This window comes from Ovis aries, unplaced genomic scaffold, assembly GCF_016772045.2.
Source record: "Ovis aries strain OAR_USU_Benz2616 breed Rambouillet unplaced genomic scaffold, ARS-UI_Ramb_v3.0 scaffold_87, whole genome shotgun sequence".
Classification (NCBI taxonomy): domain Eukaryota; kingdom Metazoa; phylum Chordata; class Mammalia; order Artiodactyla; family Bovidae; genus Ovis; species Ovis aries.
In genome coordinates, this window is record NW_024599828.1 from 371,081 (window position 1) to 388,932 (window position 17,852).

Below are 17,852 nucleotides of genomic sequence, written 5' to 3' on the forward strand. Positions count from 1 at the left end.
GGTGCTTGAGAAGATTCTTGAGAGTCCCTTATAAAACAAGGAGATCAAACCAGTCAATCTGAAAGGAAATCAACTTATGACGCCTGCTGACTCAGCTGAAGCATCTACTGAGGGCCTCCAGGTGGAAGGAATGGATTCTGCCACTGCAAAAGAGCCTAACCATGGCAGCTCCAAGCAAATACTCTGTAGCTCCACCCCTGGAGGAAGCTCAGAAAGGCTGAAGGCTCTGTGTACCCTGGGTTCCCTGATACATGCATTGCATTCTCCCCAACAGCATTGGAGGCCAAGGAAGGGGCATTCTGGGCCCTGGAGGAGGGAGATGGCTCAGGGATCCACTGGGACCACCACTTTCTATGTAGGACTAGAAAGGATAGAGCAGGCATATGTGGCAGACAGCTGGTGCCTGGGGTGTGGGAAAAAGGGGGAACCAGCTCTCCGTGAAGCACCTCACCCAAAATCCCCTGGAGGAGAAGCCCAATGATAAGTTCCTCTGAGATGGGACAAAGAGAGTCTATTTCTTTACCCCTTATAATTCCTCCGAATGAGCAAGTGGTGGAGTTTGTGGGTCGTCACAAACTCTTCCATGGCCTAGACCATCTGCCAGTTGCTATCCTTGGGGCTGCCTCTCCCCAGTTTCAGTCATGTAGTTCTGGAGGAAACTCACGTGTGCTGCTGAGTCAGGGCCAAAGACCATGTCAAGCCAGTCATAAGACACCATGTCCCTGCCAGATGGCTGATCTGGAGCTGTACATGTGAACTGAGATGGGTCATTTAGAGAACGCTCTTGAACTCTGATGTCTGCAATCCTTTTTCCCTACTAGGAGATGCCTTCAGGATTTAAAGCCTTAGGGTAGGTAGCTTGAACTCCCTCACTAGGTGTAGAAGCCTTAAGGAAAAATGTTGCCAGGCTAAGACCATCAAAGCAGACTGAAGGGAAATAGCGAGGGTGAAAGAGAATTGATGACTTCTGATCTCTTGGTTCCAGTCACTGAGATCTTTGTATTGCTCTGATTCTTGTATCCTGGATTCCCAGAATCATTTCAATGAGTCTCCCCTTTCCTTGAAGCCAGTTGGAGTAGGGCTCCTCTCAATTTTGATTCAGACTTGGCTCTAGATCCTTCACACCCAGACACAAACAGAGGCAATGTTTGTTTCAGCACCATTAAGAGTGAAACCCTTTATTATTACTGAGAATAGGGTGTACAGAAAACCAAATATAGTTCACCAGCATCCTGGGCAGGAGTGCCCAAAGTGTGATTGAGTGTGTGTTAGGAACAGCCTTACTGATTCCTGAACCACTCCAAGCATTTACATTGCCGGTGCCAGTCCAATCCTGTCATTTCCTCGATCAAAGACTGAGAAATACAGCCTCAGGAAGACGTCACCCAGGACCCAGGACTCTGTAGATGTCCTCACTCTTTTCGCTCTAAAGGCGGTATAGCAGTGGCCTGTAGAACCCTGGAGAAGTCAGAGACACCAGTCAGCATGAGCCCTTACCAGTGAGTCCCCCCAATATCCAGACCCAGCGAAATTATTTGTTTGTTTTTTTCCCCTCTTTTGGTAAATATCAAGGGGTTTTTTCAACAGCAGGGGATATGAGAGTTCATCGAAAACCAAAAAGCTCCAAGATATCAGGTTGTCATGTGGAAGGGTGTGGTGAGTGTAGGACTGGGAGGCTGGGAAACAGAGGAATGTGTAAAAAAAAAAAAAAAAGTCCTATTGTAGAGCGTCAGGAACTATATACAACGAAGAGTGATAAACCACATGGAAAAGAATAAGAATAAAAGATTTTTTATGTGTATAACTGTGTCACATTTTTGTGCAGCAAAACAATGCAACACTGAAGATATGCCAAACTTAAATATAATTATTTAGAAAAGAACAAGTGTGTCCATAGTTCCCCTCACTCCCTGTTTCTTTCCTTCTGACTCCTGCTTTTTGTTTTCTCTGCAGAGAATGCTGGTTCTCCTCCTGCATCCCCACAATCTGTATTTTATTGGAAAAAAAACCCTTTATTTTGCATTGGAATATAGCTGATTAACAATATTCTGAGTTTCAGGTGGATAGTAAAGGGACTCAACTGTATGTTTCCGGTTATCCTGGTCCCAAAGACACCTCTCCCATCCAGGCTGTCATATAACTGAGTGGAGTTCCTTGTGCTACAAAGTAACTCAATGTAGGTTATCCATCTTAAATAGAGCAGTGCCTGCAACACGTTCTTGAACACTTAACTCAGGAACACTAAGAAGCCTCCTTCAGCCCACCCTCACCCTCTTTGGCCACTCCAGGCTTGGATGGGTAAGGTACTCTGGTTCCCCATCCCTGCTAGTCAGTCCGTAGCCCTCATCAGCCCTAGTAAGTCCCCAGTGACTTAGTGCAGAGCACCTTGAGATGACATTTGCATAAAAACCAGTGCACTTTTGCCTAGAACCAAGCAACCCTCCATATGGCTCAATTAGTTTGTCGTTTTAGAATTCCTGAAATTCCCTCTCTTCCTCAAAGTCTTCTTTGAGCCCATCAGCCTGCTCTGAGCTCTCGCAGGGAGCTGACATGGAGTCTTCACCCTGTGCCGGGGCTGAGCAGTCACTGTGCGCCCTTTATACACCTTATTATACAACCTCCCCACTTGGTTTGGTATCCCAACTGACAAAGAAGGCACCTCTTCAGAGCAAGGGGAAGATGCAGGCGAGGACTAGGCTGATCATGTAATTTATCATTCAAACCAGAAAAATCTTGAGAAGGTAAGGCAGACTGTTAACTTTTGCAGGGATTTCACACTTGGACTGTCCCCAGCCATTCTCCTTGTACCATGGCCTATTTTAGGGACTGCTAGAGCTGAATTTTATGTTCATGCACCTAAGGGTTCAGATTGAATTGAAGCTCTTTGGGGACTGAGGACCTTAGTGTTCCCCACTCCCTAACTCCCACCAAGCCATATGGAAAATCAGTGTAGAGGTTTGACCTGAGACACCCTTGTCATGCCCAGAAATTTTTATTGACTGGAGCTGCAAGTTTACTCCTTCTTCGAGAGAACCGGTATGGAACAGCCCCCCCCTCCTCCCCCCCCCATAAAGTCAGAGGTGAAGGTGAGAGCATGAAACAGTAAAGTAGGTAGACTCTGGTTTTGGGGGTAGATGCTCGGGAACAGGGGGTTTCCTGAGGTTCAATCCCACCTTTGCGTATGCCGAAGCCTCCCTACTCATGACCTTTGCTATGGGCGGAGTTCCTCACACTGGCTCCCGGCAGTCCCATACTGCCCTTTACTTTCAAGTGATTGGTTTTGTGGGAGGCACTGGCTCAGCCACAGGGCTCAGCAAATTCTGCAATGGTATGACATGGCCTACAGAGGGCGCCCTCCTCCCAGCAGCAGCCCAAGGGTTCCTGTAACCTCCAGTTTGAGAACCAACCCTCAGTATTGTCCCCTCACCTTGAGGATGTAGGCTTGAGCTGGCACTGGGTAGTTGATGCCATTGATGGTGAAGATAATAGAGGGCAGAGTATTGACCGCAGAACATGAAATGTAGTGCTGTTAGAGAGAGAGGGTGAGACATTAAGTATGGAAATCCCTGTTGTGTGTGGAGACTGGGAGTGACCCTGGGGCATTACCCTTCACCTTGAAATCTCGTGGCTCGGAGCCAATGAGCTTTTGTATGTCATCGATCAGTCTTCCTGGGCCATGGATAAATGATGCCCCAGTGTCCAAAAGGGCATCACAGCCATCAGAACAAGCAATAACCTCTCTTCTCATGGAAATGCTGAGAGACAATAGAAGAAAGCGGGCATCAAGGTCACTCTGAGTCTCCCCAGAGGTGCCCCCTTCCCGACTGTCTCCTAAACAGCCCTTCATTTCTTGCCCTCTTTTCCTTTCCTGTTGACACAGCACCTTTCCTGACATCCTCAAATGCAGGACTTGAATACACCAGGATCTTTTGTACCTTGACACAAACTGGTCTTCCTTCCTAGAAGACTCCACTCCCCTTTGACTAGTATATTTCTTCTCATCTTCCAGATTCTAGCTTAATTGTATTGTTTTTGGGAAGTCTTTCCCCTGGTGTTTATCAGTCTCCTGTCTTGGTCACTCTCTGTAGACCCTTCCTCATGACTGCTGCTGCTGGGCTGCTGCTAACTCACTTCAGTCGTGCCCAACTCTGTCAGACCTCATAGAGACCAGCCCACCAGGCTCTCCTGTCCCTGGGATTTTCCAGGCAAAGTACTTTAGTGGGTTTCCATTGCCTTCTCCTCCTCATGTCTAGCATGTACCAAAGTCACAATTCACTATCTGGGCGAGTCACTTCATGTACATCTGCCTTCTTAGATGTGAGGGCGAGTTTTATTCTCCTTGCCTCCCTAAAGTGCCTGGCACACAGTGGATGCCCAGTGCTTGTCTGTTCAAAGAGTGAATGAACAGAGAAAAAAATAAGAAAAATCCAGAGAGCTGTATCTGATGGGGAACAAATAACAGGTCGCACACAGAGTGAAGATGGAGATTCGCAGGGGAGGCAGATTCTTATAGTAGGGGGAGAGAGGGACTCCTCTGGGAGAGGGTGTCTCCCAACACTGCTCCTACAACCAGCTCAGACCCTGAGACCCTGGCCAGGAAATACATGACTAGCCCACACAGACTCCAAAGGGCAGGTGAGCTTTTGTCTGAGGGTATCCCACAGAATCCTGTCAATTAAGCTTCTTGTCCTCAGGTCACTCCTCGATCCCACCTTCCTGATTTTCTGTTATAGCCACTGCCCCACTGTGTGCCCATGAACATGGGGTGCCTTTTTTATTAGTTGCTTTCAGGTCTTAAGACTGCGGCCAGCCTCTCTCTACTGCTGGGTAGCTGCTCCCTAAGACCAGTTTTCCCCATTTTCTCAGGACTGTCCCTGTTTTTAAACAGACATTTATCTGTACTGAGAACTTCCTATGTACTAGGTAGCCCTGGACAGTTGGTCATCTTATCATAACTCTGTCCAGGCTGGTGAAACTCTCCCTGATCCTCTGTTCACTACACTATATAGTCCTCTAACCATGATCCCCACCTCAAAGGGCAATGGGTGCAGCCCTCTCCCAGCTGCACAGACCTCTCTGAACTCTTTTAGGACCCTAGGCAGAACCTTGCTCAGAAGGCCTGGGGATTATGAACCCATGAGTTGTTTGTGTATCTATGTGCTTGTGTGTTTGTCTGTATGTGTGTTTGTATGTGTCTCTGTGAGTTCTTGTGTGTCTCTGACTAGCTGTGCGTGTGTTTATGTGTCTCTGTGTATGTTAATATGTGTCTGCTTGTGTGTTTCCAAGGGTCTGTGTGTCTGTCTGTGTCATTGTGGGTGGTGTATATGTCTGTGTGACTGTGTCTGAGACTGTATTTGTGTGTGTCTGCCTGTGTCCATGTACAGTAGTGAGAGCATCACTTGGGGTGACCCTCAGAGGGAGAGGCTTACCGGTCTACTTGTATAGTCCAGTCATCCGCTTTGACCAATGGTACCCAGTTGAGCTCTCCCTTGTAGTAGCGGTGGTCCACCCCACCAAACATCACCACACTGCCCTCCTGCTCGTCTCTGTAGAGAGAAGTGAGTTGGGGGATCCTTGGAGGACAGTAACAACAGCACTGTCTGAAAGCTGTGCTGGTCCACCCATCAAGGCCCTAATGAGGTCCCCATGTACAGATGCAGAAACCAAGTCCAGGAGAGATAGAGATCCAGACTGAGGTCTGTTACTGTCTCATGAGTGGCACAGAGGAGGTTAGAAGCTGAATCACTTGTCTGAGCTCCACCCACTATGTCTTTGAAAGATGCCCTGGACCTCCAGCGACCTGAGTGCTCAGACACCCTCAGACGACAGGGTGCTGAAGTGTTTTGGCTTTCCCCGTGTCCACCTTGTCATTTTTCATGAAAGTTAAGGCCTGGGAGTTCTAAGGGTATGGGTTCAGGTCACCCAGAATTGGCTCCAATGGCCTGTGGCCTACAATGTCCAAAGGGCCCCACACTCAGAAGGGACCCCACCTCTGCTCGCCCTGTTTTGAAATGCCTAATATTTCTTGAACAAGGGGTCCCACATTTTTTTGTCCCATACTTTCATTTCTCAGTGGCTCCACAAATTGGGTAGCTGGTACTGGGCTCTCTTTTAAATGCTAATGAGGAAGGAAAGATATCCAGAATCCTTCTTCTCCTTCCTTCCTTATCAAATTCATAAGCAAATCATAATGCTTTTTCCTCCAACTTGTTTCCTGTTGCCTTCCTTTTTCCTCCCTCATGACTCACCCCCTAGACCAAGTTACTGGTCTTGAGCCCAGGAGTAGGGTTGTGTTCCAATAAAATTTTATTTATAAAAGCCAGTGGTGAAACCAGATAGGGACCTGGGGCCATAGTTATCCTTGGTTATATTACTCTCTGGATACTTCTTTATCAAGTGTTCTATAATTTTTGTGCAACTGAAAGCATCTTACAGCTAATCTGGAGAAAGGAATTGTCCATCTCAGACTTACTTGCTCAAGTAGAAGGCAAAAACAGGCTCAGAAATGGCACCTTGATTTTTCAGCTTGTCAAAGATGGGAGTTGGTCTACAGCAGGATTGTCTGGGGTAGTTCAAGCCCAAGACGCCATCAAATCTTCTGCCATGAAACCCGTATTCTGCCATGCTTAGACCAAACGGCTGGTCAATACTTACAAGGTCCCCAATCTGTGGGAGAGAAGAGTGTTCCCACTTATAGATACATGAAATGGGGCTAGGACTGGGCTGGGGTGCATTGCCATTAGATCCTTAGAGAAGAATTGAGGCTGGGCTCTGTCTTTGGTTGCCCAGAGATGGTTAGAGCAAAGTAAAAGGGGAATTTGGGTTCCATTTGAGAGAGGCTGTGAATTTTAAAACATCTGCCCCTCTGAAAAACACCACCTGAGTGAGTCAAATTTGCCCCGTGGCTTCTGTCCAGGTGGGGCAACCAAGAGTCAGGCCAGGTCCCATTGGTGCCACCTTATGGATAAACAATTGAGAGCAAGGTAGCCTTCTCTTTGGCATCACTGTGACTTAATGACAGGAATGGACTGAATTCTCTGTAAGGTACTGTGGATTCTGCATCTGTCCAGGAAGACAGAAGACAAAAACACAATCTTGCTTGCAGGGTTCTATGAAATTATTGTCTGGGGAATTACTTTTGGGGATATGTGTATATTTCTGTCAGTGTGTATGAGGGAGGAGGGAACTACTCAAGTACTTTGGGGGAGGCAAGCCATAGATTTATTAGACTCTCAAGGGTCCTCTAGAGTGAGAACTCATTTATCAGGCCCCTTGACTTCTCAGGCCTCCAGTTTCCCTCTCTGGATACCTGAAGGCCTTGACTGCCCCCCAAGGTCCCCAGATCAGTTTTATCCTGTCCCCAAACACCCCACAGCAACCTCAGTCCTGAAAAGCCAGCCTAACTCCACCTTTTATCACATGTGTGCTCTCAGCAAGGCCCTTGCTGTCTGGACCTCAGTTTCCTCATATGTCTCATGAGCTAATCAGAGTAACTGCTTTGTGAAGTTGTTGCAGAATTAAGTGGAAAGTGGCTGGAAGAGTCTGTTAATATAAAAGTGGGTGCTTTTATCCCTTTTCACTCTGAGAGAAATGAACCTTGAACTGCTCATGGGCAGAGGAGCTGCAAGTCAACACCTCAAGCCACACTCTGGGTTAGCTAATCTGTTTGCTTGTGTGTCACCACGGGCACTACCACCTCAGAGACAAGATCCTGTTGATAAGATGGCCAATATCTATGGGAGTTAGGATAAGAAGGGTCCTGCCATATGGTCTTGCATCTGTTTTGCAAGCAGTGGTCTCCTCATATCTAGTCCTGACTCAGCATTTGTTACTCTGTTACCCGAACTGTGTCATGAGCAACAACTCCTTTCATTGTCCCAGCTCCATAGGTGATCCAGAATGTCTTATTCGTTGTCCGGAAGGTGGAAGACTGAAGATGTCTGAACCTAACGTGTATAGCTGCAGACACAAGAGATGAGTGTCATCAGGTGCCAAGGGTGGAAATAGGGCAGCAGGGCAAGTGAAAGATCATCCGCGTAGGGAGTGTCTGTACTCACAACAGGTTGAGCTGTTGCAAAGGACAGAGGGCACCCACAAAACAGATGAGCCTGTGTCAAAGAGAACCTGGAATTCCTGAGGGGGTGTTCCAATGGTGATGTTACCCACGTAGAATGTCTACATAGAGAAGGAGGGAGTGGGTTAATGCAGATTGATTACCCTCTATTCCCACACTGATGCCTCCCTCTGGGTGTCACATATCTCTTGAGACCACTTTCTAACCATCGTGCAGTTCACAGACTTTGGTCACAGAGGTATCTACATTTGATATATTTTTCCTGTGCTACATTGTAAGCAAGATATTGACTCTATGAACAGGCGTTGAAGTGGTACCTCCTGCATGAGAAGACCAGAGGCATAACCACTGGGCCTCCAGGACCACTGGACACCCAGGGAAGTCCTGGTGCCTTCATTTGAGAAGCTCTGTAGTCTCTTCAAACCAAGCCTTAGCAATCCCTTTTCCAGGAGGTCCTTCTTGATCAACTCCAGCTACTCCCTCTAAACTCAGACCACATCCAATCAACACCACACAGGTGACCCTTTCATTTGACATGTATTTACTCTTTGCCTATCTCTCAGGCTGGCATGGGCATTTTTGAAGACAAAATAAGCCCTTTTCTAATCTAGAAAGAGTAAGCACTTTGTTAGATTCTTATGGCCATACATGGAATACAGGTTCAGTAACTTTTTCGTGCTGTTGTTCTTGCATCTGTGGAAACCGAATTCCTCTACCTGGGGATTCACAGTTGCTTTGCATTTGGTTCTACCTCTTGATCAATGATAGTTCACTCTTCATCTGTAACTGAGGTGCTCACTTATTTCAGAAGGAACAATCACTCTCAAACTAATGACACGTTTGACACAGAAATGGATATTTACCTGCCACCTGGTAATGGCCAGGCCCAGGCACCAAGACCAACAGTTGAGGATGAGAGTGCCTTATCTCTAGGTGGGGTTCCTGTTTTCCAGTGTCTCGGCCTTCTGCAGGAATCCCAACCCTAACATCCCACCTGGCACCCCCAGATGAGCCCCATGCTAAGCTAGAGCACCAGGAAGCACTGTGGAGCACCATCATCCCAAAATACTCACATCTCTGATGTTTCTCAGTGGGTGAATAATTAGATTTGAGCCACGAAAAGAAATCTGGGGCAGTCTGTAAGGATGCTCCTTCAAGACATCGTTCAGCATGTTTTTACCACTGAGTGTTTTTCTCATGGTCTTCACTCTCCTTAGAGGTATTCTTTCACCAAGTGTTTGACAAAGAAAACAAAGAAGATGCTACAATTAGCTGTCAGTGTTAAGATATAACTGTCATTGTAATGGCCCTGTGTGTTTTCTAATCATTTTTATGAGGCACATTATTATCAGAATATTATGCATATACCATGGCAAAGACATAGATTTGAATACAGGTTCTTTTCTGCCATCTTGGGTAAGCCATATGACCAGGTGGTGTCTCAGTCTCCCCTTCGGCAAAATGGTGGAATGTAACAATACAAACCCTCCAAATAGAATATCTTGGGGCTATGCGAAGTGATGGATATAAGGTACCTGATAAATAGGAAGTCTCAACAATGACAGCCGTTAGCATTGTTGTTGCCATCCCACTCATTCATTCACAAAGAACCTCAAGGAAGGAGGTAGAAAGGGGACTCATTCTCTTTTACAAGGGAGAAATTTGAAATGCAAGAGGTTTCTGAGTTGGCTATGGTCACACTGCTTGTCAGATATAAAACAGTGTATCTTTCTCCAAGTTGAATGAGAAGAGAGAGTTGAAAGAAGAGTCCAAATATAGGGAACAAGTAAGGGAAATTCAGAGGCTTGAGAAGGAAGGATGAGTCAAATGAAAAATTAAAAGCAAACAACACTTTTAATATGGGAAAGTTTAGGCAAACTTTCATTAGCTTCTTGGATTGATAAATGAAAGACTGCAAGACTCTAAAAGCCACATCATTTATTCTATAAGTTAACAAAGACTGAAAATCATCTTATGGTAAATCACCATTTTTATCAGTAAAAATATCTTTGTACTGGAGGAAACATAAGAATATTTTATTATCATCTTTAGAATCTTTCTCATATTATTTTTAAAGACATTTACATTTTGCCTATTCCATGAATAAGAGAAAATACTTTGTAACGAGCTGAAAAATCTAGAGTTAATATGGAAAATATTTGTATCCTTAAATATAATATTTGTTTTCAGTGAAAAAAAAAAAAAAGCAAACAACACATAGAGAAGTACACACCCAGTGACTTCCAAAGAGATGGAGAGATAAATGACAGTGATACAGAGATGCAGATATAGGCATATACACACTGAAATAGACAGGGAAGACATGTTGAACAAAATGCAGAAAAGTGCTATTCCACAGGACCAGATCAACATCTGCATTGACTGTGCACTGAACAGTTGCAAGGAGCTGCATTTTCAACAGGTCATGACATGACTAGACCCCAAGTGTTGTGCAACACTAATCTACACCAAGATCTTGGGATCCACAGTTCCTATAGCAAGTTACTTATCAATAAGTCAGTGTTGAACTTGAAGAATCTTACAGTAATATTCCTTTCCATTCTAAACCTGATGGTTAGAAGAATAATCAGATGAAAAGCAAAATCCGAGAAAGGAATATGATGTGACATACTGTCCCCATACTTACTTAAATATGCACTCTGAGAAGGCCACCAGCCCGAGGAGCACAAGCCACTTCATGCTTCTTTTCTGGCTCCAAGTACTCAGGGAAGTTTGGATTCTTAGCATGTAGTGGTGGCTGGGAGCCCCTAGTTATATATGCTCTGACCTACCCTAGTTTTCCCCTTCAGGCCACTAAAAGATCTGGAAAAAACACAAAGGTCTCAATAAAAACTTTACCTTCATCAGTGTCCTCGGCGAATGGACTTTGAAGCTTTTCAGAATACAGAGAATTGAGCTGTAATCTCTTCCTTGAATCTTGGCTCGAAAATCAAGCTGATTTGCATGGACATCTAAGAAGATGGAAAACCGGGCTACTTGGAGAAAAAAAACTGCTAACAACATCATGAAAATGGATATTTGGGGCCATGCTCAACGTGTATGGTTTCATGTCATCTTCCTAGCTACTTCGTGAGATATGCATTGCTGTCTTCATTGGTGAGGATATTGCTAGGATGATAAGTTGTCAAATGGCAAAGTGAAGACTTCAGGGACAGACCAGGGACATACAACTGGGTTTAGGTAGTGGGTCGAATGGCAGACATGGGACACCTATGATGCTAGGCTGCATCAAAGATATAGGGCAAAGCAGTACTTCAATTGCATGGTGTCTGTATTGCAAGAAATGTCAAATGCATCCACAAGATATTTTCTATCATCCAACAACTGTACAAGGAAGAACTGTGTGGTAGGTTCTGGGTTAAAGGCTTCAAAGTCAAAGTTGATCAAGACAAAAGTAGTCTTTATCTTAAGAGAGCTAGAAGTCTCAGTTCAGTTCAGTTCAGTTCATTCACTCAGTCGTGTCCGACTCTTTGTGACTCCATGAATCACAGCACTCCAGGCCTCCCTGTCCATCACCAACTTCCGGAGTTAACTCAGACTCATGTCCATCGAGTCCATGATGAAATCCAGCCATCTCATCCTCGGTCGTCCCTTTCTCCTCCTGCCCCCAATCCCTCCCAGCATCAAAGTCTTTTCCAATGAGTCAACTTTTCTCATGAGGTGGCCAAAGTACTGGAGTTTCAACTTTAGCATCATTCCTTCCAAAGAAATCCCATGGTTGATCTCCTTCAGAATGGACTGGTTGGATCTCCTTGCAGTTCAAGGGACTCTCAAGAATCTTCTCCAACACCACAGTTCTCACAAACTCATGGCCCCAGGAGGCAGGAAATATGATACTAGGACTAGGTGGCCATGTTGGAATCTGGGCAGCACAGGCCTTACCTCTGGGAGCAGCCTTTCTCCACTTCACCCGTGCTGGAAACCAGGCCAGTTGGCCATGTTTTCAAGAAAATCAGAAGTTTGGATATTTATGTACAATGTACTGATTTTAAATTAGCAACTAATTTTATTTCACCATCCCCCCCCCCCCAAAAAAAGGGAGGGGTACAAAATCTCCACAGCAATGTGCTGGCATCAACCTTCAGTCTCTGCAGGTTTTTGTTTCTGGCCTAGAGTTGAGAGTGAAGTGGGGACAAAGACGGATTCAATTCATGTTGATTGATTTTAAAAGAGACTGACTGCATACTAAACATGCTGACTCATTGGAAAAGACCCTGATATTAGGAAAGATTGAAGGCAAGACGAGAAGTGAAAGACAGAGGATGAGATGGTTGGATAGCATCACCAAGTCGATGGACAGGAGCTTGAGAAAGCTCCAGGAGTTGGTGATGGATAGGGAAGCCTGGCCTGTTCCAGTGCATGACGTTGCAAAGAGACAGACACAGCTGAAGGACTGATCTGAACTGAACAAATTGAGAACAAAGACTAATAAATCTAATTGCATCAAGGTGTTGACTAGCTACCTATAACAACACATTACTTAAGTGGCTTTAAAATTCAGACTTATGACTCTGCATTCAGAGTGGAATATCTTCTAAGGAAAAACAAAAATCCTGCCCATCAGAACAAAACCAAAGAAAACCAAAAGAAAAAAAGGAAAGAAGTCTGACAATATATTCAACAACTTCAGTTCAGTTCAGTTCCTCAGTCATGTTCAACTCTTGTGAGCCCATGAAGGGCAGCAGACAAACCTCCTTGTCCATCACCAACCCGGAGTCCACACATATTCATGTCCCTTGAGTTGGTAATGCCATCCAACCATCTCATCCTGTCATCCCCTTCTCCTCCTGCCTTCAATCTTTCCCAACATCAGGGCCTTTTCAAATGAGTCAGCTCTTTGCATCAGGTGGCCAAGTACTGGAGTTTCAGCTTCAGCATCAGTCCTTCCAGTGAACATTCAGGACTGATTTCCTTTAGGATGGACTGGTTGCATCTCCTTGAAGTCCAAGGGACACTCAAGATTCTTCTCCAACACCACCGTTCAAAAGTCCAGTTCTAACTACTACTTCCTGACCTGAGTACAGGTTTCTCAAGAGGCAATTCAGGTGGTTTTGTATTCCCATCTCTTTCAGAATTTTCCACATTTTATTGTGATCCACACAGTCAAAGGCTTTGGCATAGTCAGTAGAGCAGAAGTAGGTGTTTTTCTCGAATTTCTTGCTTTTTTGATAATCCATCAGATGTTGGCAATACAATCTCTGGTTCCTCTGCCTTTTCTACAACCAGCTTGATCATCTGGAAGTTCATGATTCATGTATTGCTGAAGCCTGGCTTGGAGAATTTTTAGCATTACTTTACTAGTGTGTGAGATGTGTGCAATTGTGTGGTAATTAGAGCAATCTGTGGCACCTCCTTTCTTTGGGATTTCAATGAAAACTGACCTTGTCCAGTCCTGTGGCCACTGCTGCTTTTTCCAAATTTGCTAGCATATTGAGTGCAGCATTTTCACGGCATCATCTTTCAGGATTTGAAATAGCTCAACTGGAATTCCATCACCTCCACTAGCTTTGTTCATAGTGATCCTTCCTAAGGCCCATTGACTTCACATTCTAGGATGTCTGGCTCTAGGTGAGTGATCACACCATCGTGATTGTCTGGGTCATGAAGATCTTTTCTCTACAGTTCCTCTGTGTATTCTTGCCACCTCTTCTTAATATCTTCTGCTTCTCTTAGGTCCATACCATTACTGTCCTTTATTGAGCTCATCTTTGCATGACATATTCCCTTGGTATCTCTACTTTTCTTGAAGTAATCTCTAGTCCTTCCCATTCTGTTGTTTTCCTCTATTTCTTTGCCTTGATCACTGAGGAAGGCTTTCTTCTCTTCTTGCTATTCTTTAGAACTCTGCATTTAAATGGGTAAATCTTTGATTTTCTCCTTTGCTTTTTGCTTCCCTTCTTTTTACAGCTATCTGTAAGGCCTCCTCAGACAGCCATTTGGCTTTTTTGGATTTCTTTTCCTTGGGGATGTCTTGATTGCTGTCTGCTGTACAATGTCATGAACCTTGGTCCATTGTTCATCAGGCACTCTGTCTATTAGATCTAGTCCCTTAAATCTATTTCTCACTTCCACTGTATAATCATAAGGGATTTGATTTAGGTCATACCTGAATGGTCTAGTGCTTTTCTCCACTTTCTTCAATTTCAGTCAGAATTTGCCAATAAGGAGTTCATGATCTGAGCCACCATCAACTCCCAGTCTTTTTTTTTTTTTTCTGACTGTATAGATCTTCTCCGTCTTTGGCTGCAAAGAATATAATCAGTCTGATTTTGGTGCCAACCATCTGGTGATGTCATGTGTAGAGTCTTCTCTTGCGTTGTTGGAAGACGGTATTTGCTATGACCAGTGCGTTCTCTTGGCAGAATGCCTTTGCACTGCTTCATTCTGTACTCCGAAGCCAAATTTCCATGTTACTCCTGGTGTTTCTTGACTCCTACTGTTGCGTTCCAGTCCCTTACAATGAGAATGATACTTTTTTTGGCTGTTAGTTCTAGAAGGTCTTGTAGGTCTTCATAGAACTGTTCAACTTCAGCTTCTTTAGCTTTACTGATGGGGGCATAGACTTGCATTATCGTGGTACTGAATGGTTCACCTTGGAAACGAACAGAGATCATACTGTCGTTTTTGAGACTGCATCCAAGTACTGCATTTTAGACTCTTTTGTTGACTATAATGTCTATTCCATTTCTTCTAAGGTATTCCTGCCCAAATAATAGATATATTGGTCATCTGAGCTAAATTCACCCATTCCAGTCCATCTAAGTTTGCTGATTCCTAGGATGTCTGTGTTCACTCTTGTCATCTCCTGTTTGACCACTTCCAATTTGCCCTGATTCATGGACCTAAAAATCCAGGTTCCTATGCAAATTTGCTCTCTACAGCATCAAATCTTGCTTCTATCATCAGTCCCACCCACAACTGTGTTTTGTCTTTGCTTTGGTTCCATCCCTTCATTCTTTCTGGAGTTATTTCTCCACTGATCTCCAGTAGCATATTGGGCACCTACTGACCTGGGGAGTTCATCTTTCAGTGTTCTTTTTGCTTATCATACTGTTCTTGGGGTTCCCAAAGCAAGAATACTGAAATAGTTTGCCATTCCTTTCTCCAGTGGACCACAGTCTCTCAGACCTCTCCACCATGACCCATCCGTCTAGGGTGGCCCCACACGGCATGGCTTAGTTTCATTGAGTTAGACATGGCTGTGGTCCCTGTGCCAGACTGGCTAGTTGTCTGTGCATGTGATTTCAGTCCGTCTGCCCTCTGATGCCCTCTCTCAGCGCCTACCATCTTACTTGGGTTTCTCTTACCTTGGACGTGGGGTATCACTTCACTGCTCTCTAGCAAAGCACAGCCTCTGCTTTTTACCTTGGATGTAGGATAGCTTCTCTTGGTTGCTGCCCCTGATTTGGACGTAAGGTAGTTCCTCTCCGCCACACTTCTGCGCTGCCATTGTAACCGTCATGCATCTGCACCGCAATCGCAGCTAAAGAGAGCAAAAATTCAACCACTTATTGTTCCTCATGTTGTTTCTGTTATTGTGACAGGATCGTATGTATGTTAACAGGTAAAAGCAAGATGATAATTAAAACTAATGTTTTAAAGTAAGCCTTTCAGTGGCTACGAAAAAAGGTTCACACATAATATAAAGAAGTTTAATTCAAACCCTGCTGTCTTAAATCTTGAACTGAAAGCATAAGTGTGTACCAACTAATTATATTCCTTTTTATTTTAACTTTTAAGGAAAATGGGTACTTCCTCCTCCAACCACTGTAAAGCTTAGAAGCAGTAACAACTTGATGACAGTACCTATTCTGAGGTCTAACATGTAGCTTCTAAATACATTTCCCATCAGAAGATCTTAAAGAGATGGCTGATTTCAGGACTGGATAGAGAAATGCACAAATAATCTTGGGAATTTTGAAGGACTGGTAAAGTGAGGGACTTCAAATACCAGTGGGGACTGGACAGAATGTTTAGAAACCAAAATAAAAAGGCCAGACATCTTCCAGTGTGTTGGGCAGAATGATGTTTCTGCTTCTTAACAAACTGTTTATGTTTCTCATAGCTTTCCTGCCAAGAAACTAATGTCTTCTGATTTCATGCCTGCAGGCACCATCCACAGTGGTTTTAGAGGCTAAGATGAGGAAATCTGTCAGTGCTTCCACCATTTCTCCTTCTATTTGCCATGAAGGATGAGGCTGGATCCCATTATCTTAGTTTATTAATATTGAATTTAAAGCTGGCTGAATGTGTCCAAATGTTAATAGGAAACATGTAATTTTTCACTGAACGAGATGGGAATACCAGACCACCTAACCTGCCTCTTGAGAAATCTGTATGTAGATCAGGAAGTAATAGTTAGAACTGGACATGGAACAACAGACTGGTTCCAAATAGGAAAAGGAGTATGTCAAGGCTGAATATTGTCACCCTGCTGATTTAACTTATATGCAGAGTACATCATGAGAAATGCTGGGCTGGAAGAAACACAAGCTGGAATCAAGATTGCCGGGAGAAATATCAATACCCTCAGATATGTAGATGACACCACCCTTATGGCAGAAAGTGAAGATGAACTCAAAAGCCTCTTGATGAAAATGAAAGAGGTCAGCCTTCTGGCAACTTAGATATGTGCCTTATGTTTCCTCAGGGAACCCCTGGCTGAGTTAAGTCGGGGTCTGAGACTAGCCATGATGCAGGGGATATGTTCCCACTTTGATGCTCCAAATAGACCTTGGAGATTCTAAGGCCTTGAGAGAATTACAATCACCCTTATATTTTGTAGGTACTTTGCTTTATGAATCTGGTTAGAGATAAAGGACAGAAATACAGGACAAGGCTGGACATCTCCGGGTCCCAGCTGACTGTGAGGTGAGTTCCAGCCACCAGCCTTCACAGTCAGGTGCTGATGTTATTCACAAGCAACCTTTGAAGAAGCAAAAGAGGAAAGAGTTTGGGGCAGAAAGCAGTGTGGTCAAAGGGCAGTGGGAATCACACAGGGCAAGATGAAACAAGAGTCATTACTTGTTTCTTTGCTCTATCAGTTCCTTGGCTTTTCTACCCCTGAGAACAAGCACGTGGAGAGTCAGAGCACTGGTGGCCCCCCTGGCACCTGATGCTCCTGGTGATAACCAGTTTGTGTACAAGCCCCGGAGTCCAGAGCATATTCAGCCTTGTGATTACCCCAGGTTCTCCCTTCTTGGGAAGGCTGACATGGCTCGTTCCTGCTAACTCACAACTGAAGCATGGGATGAGGTCATGGCGGTTGACCTGTGGAAGGAAGATTGGCAGTGTAAGGGTAGCCATTTATTAAACTTGCTTAACTTAGTCCTTAGCAGGGTCGACTTCCTTTATCTAGAATGTTTTTCTCTCAGATTTTTGCGTGGCCAGGTCCTTCTCCACATTTAGCATCATCTCAAATGAGTCTCTCTCAGGCTTGCTTTCCCTGGCCACTCCACTCTCACAAGCACAGACCCTGATACAAAAAGTGCCTATAGACACTTCCCTCCATCAAAACAATAATTATAGTTACCAATGTGGAAAGGTGGCAGAGGGATAAATGGAGAGTTTGAGGTTAATATATGTATACTACTTTATTTAATAGATAATCAACAAAGAACTACTGTACAGCACAGGCATTCTGCTCAGTAGACTTTAATATCCTGTATGGGAAAAGAATCTAAGAAACAATGGATACTTGTGTATGTATAAGGAAATTAATTTCCCATACAACTAAGATTAATGCAATGTTGCAAAT

At 44.4% G+C, this 17,852-nt stretch overlaps 1 protein-coding gene across 1 annotated transcript in view; it reads right to left on the reverse strand.

Annotated features, from left to right (window-relative positions):
- Positions 1-1,290: 1,290 nt before the first annotated feature.
- PAG3 (pregnancy-associated glycoprotein 3) overlaps positions 1,291-17,852 on the reverse strand; it is a 928,325-nt gene continuing 911,763 nt past the window's right edge. Inside the window, 1 exon segment of the mRNA NM_001009792.2 lies at positions 1,291-1,458. Coding sequence (NP_001009792.1) covers positions 1,309-1,458 — 150 coding nt within the window. The 3' untranslated portion in view covers positions 1,291-1,308.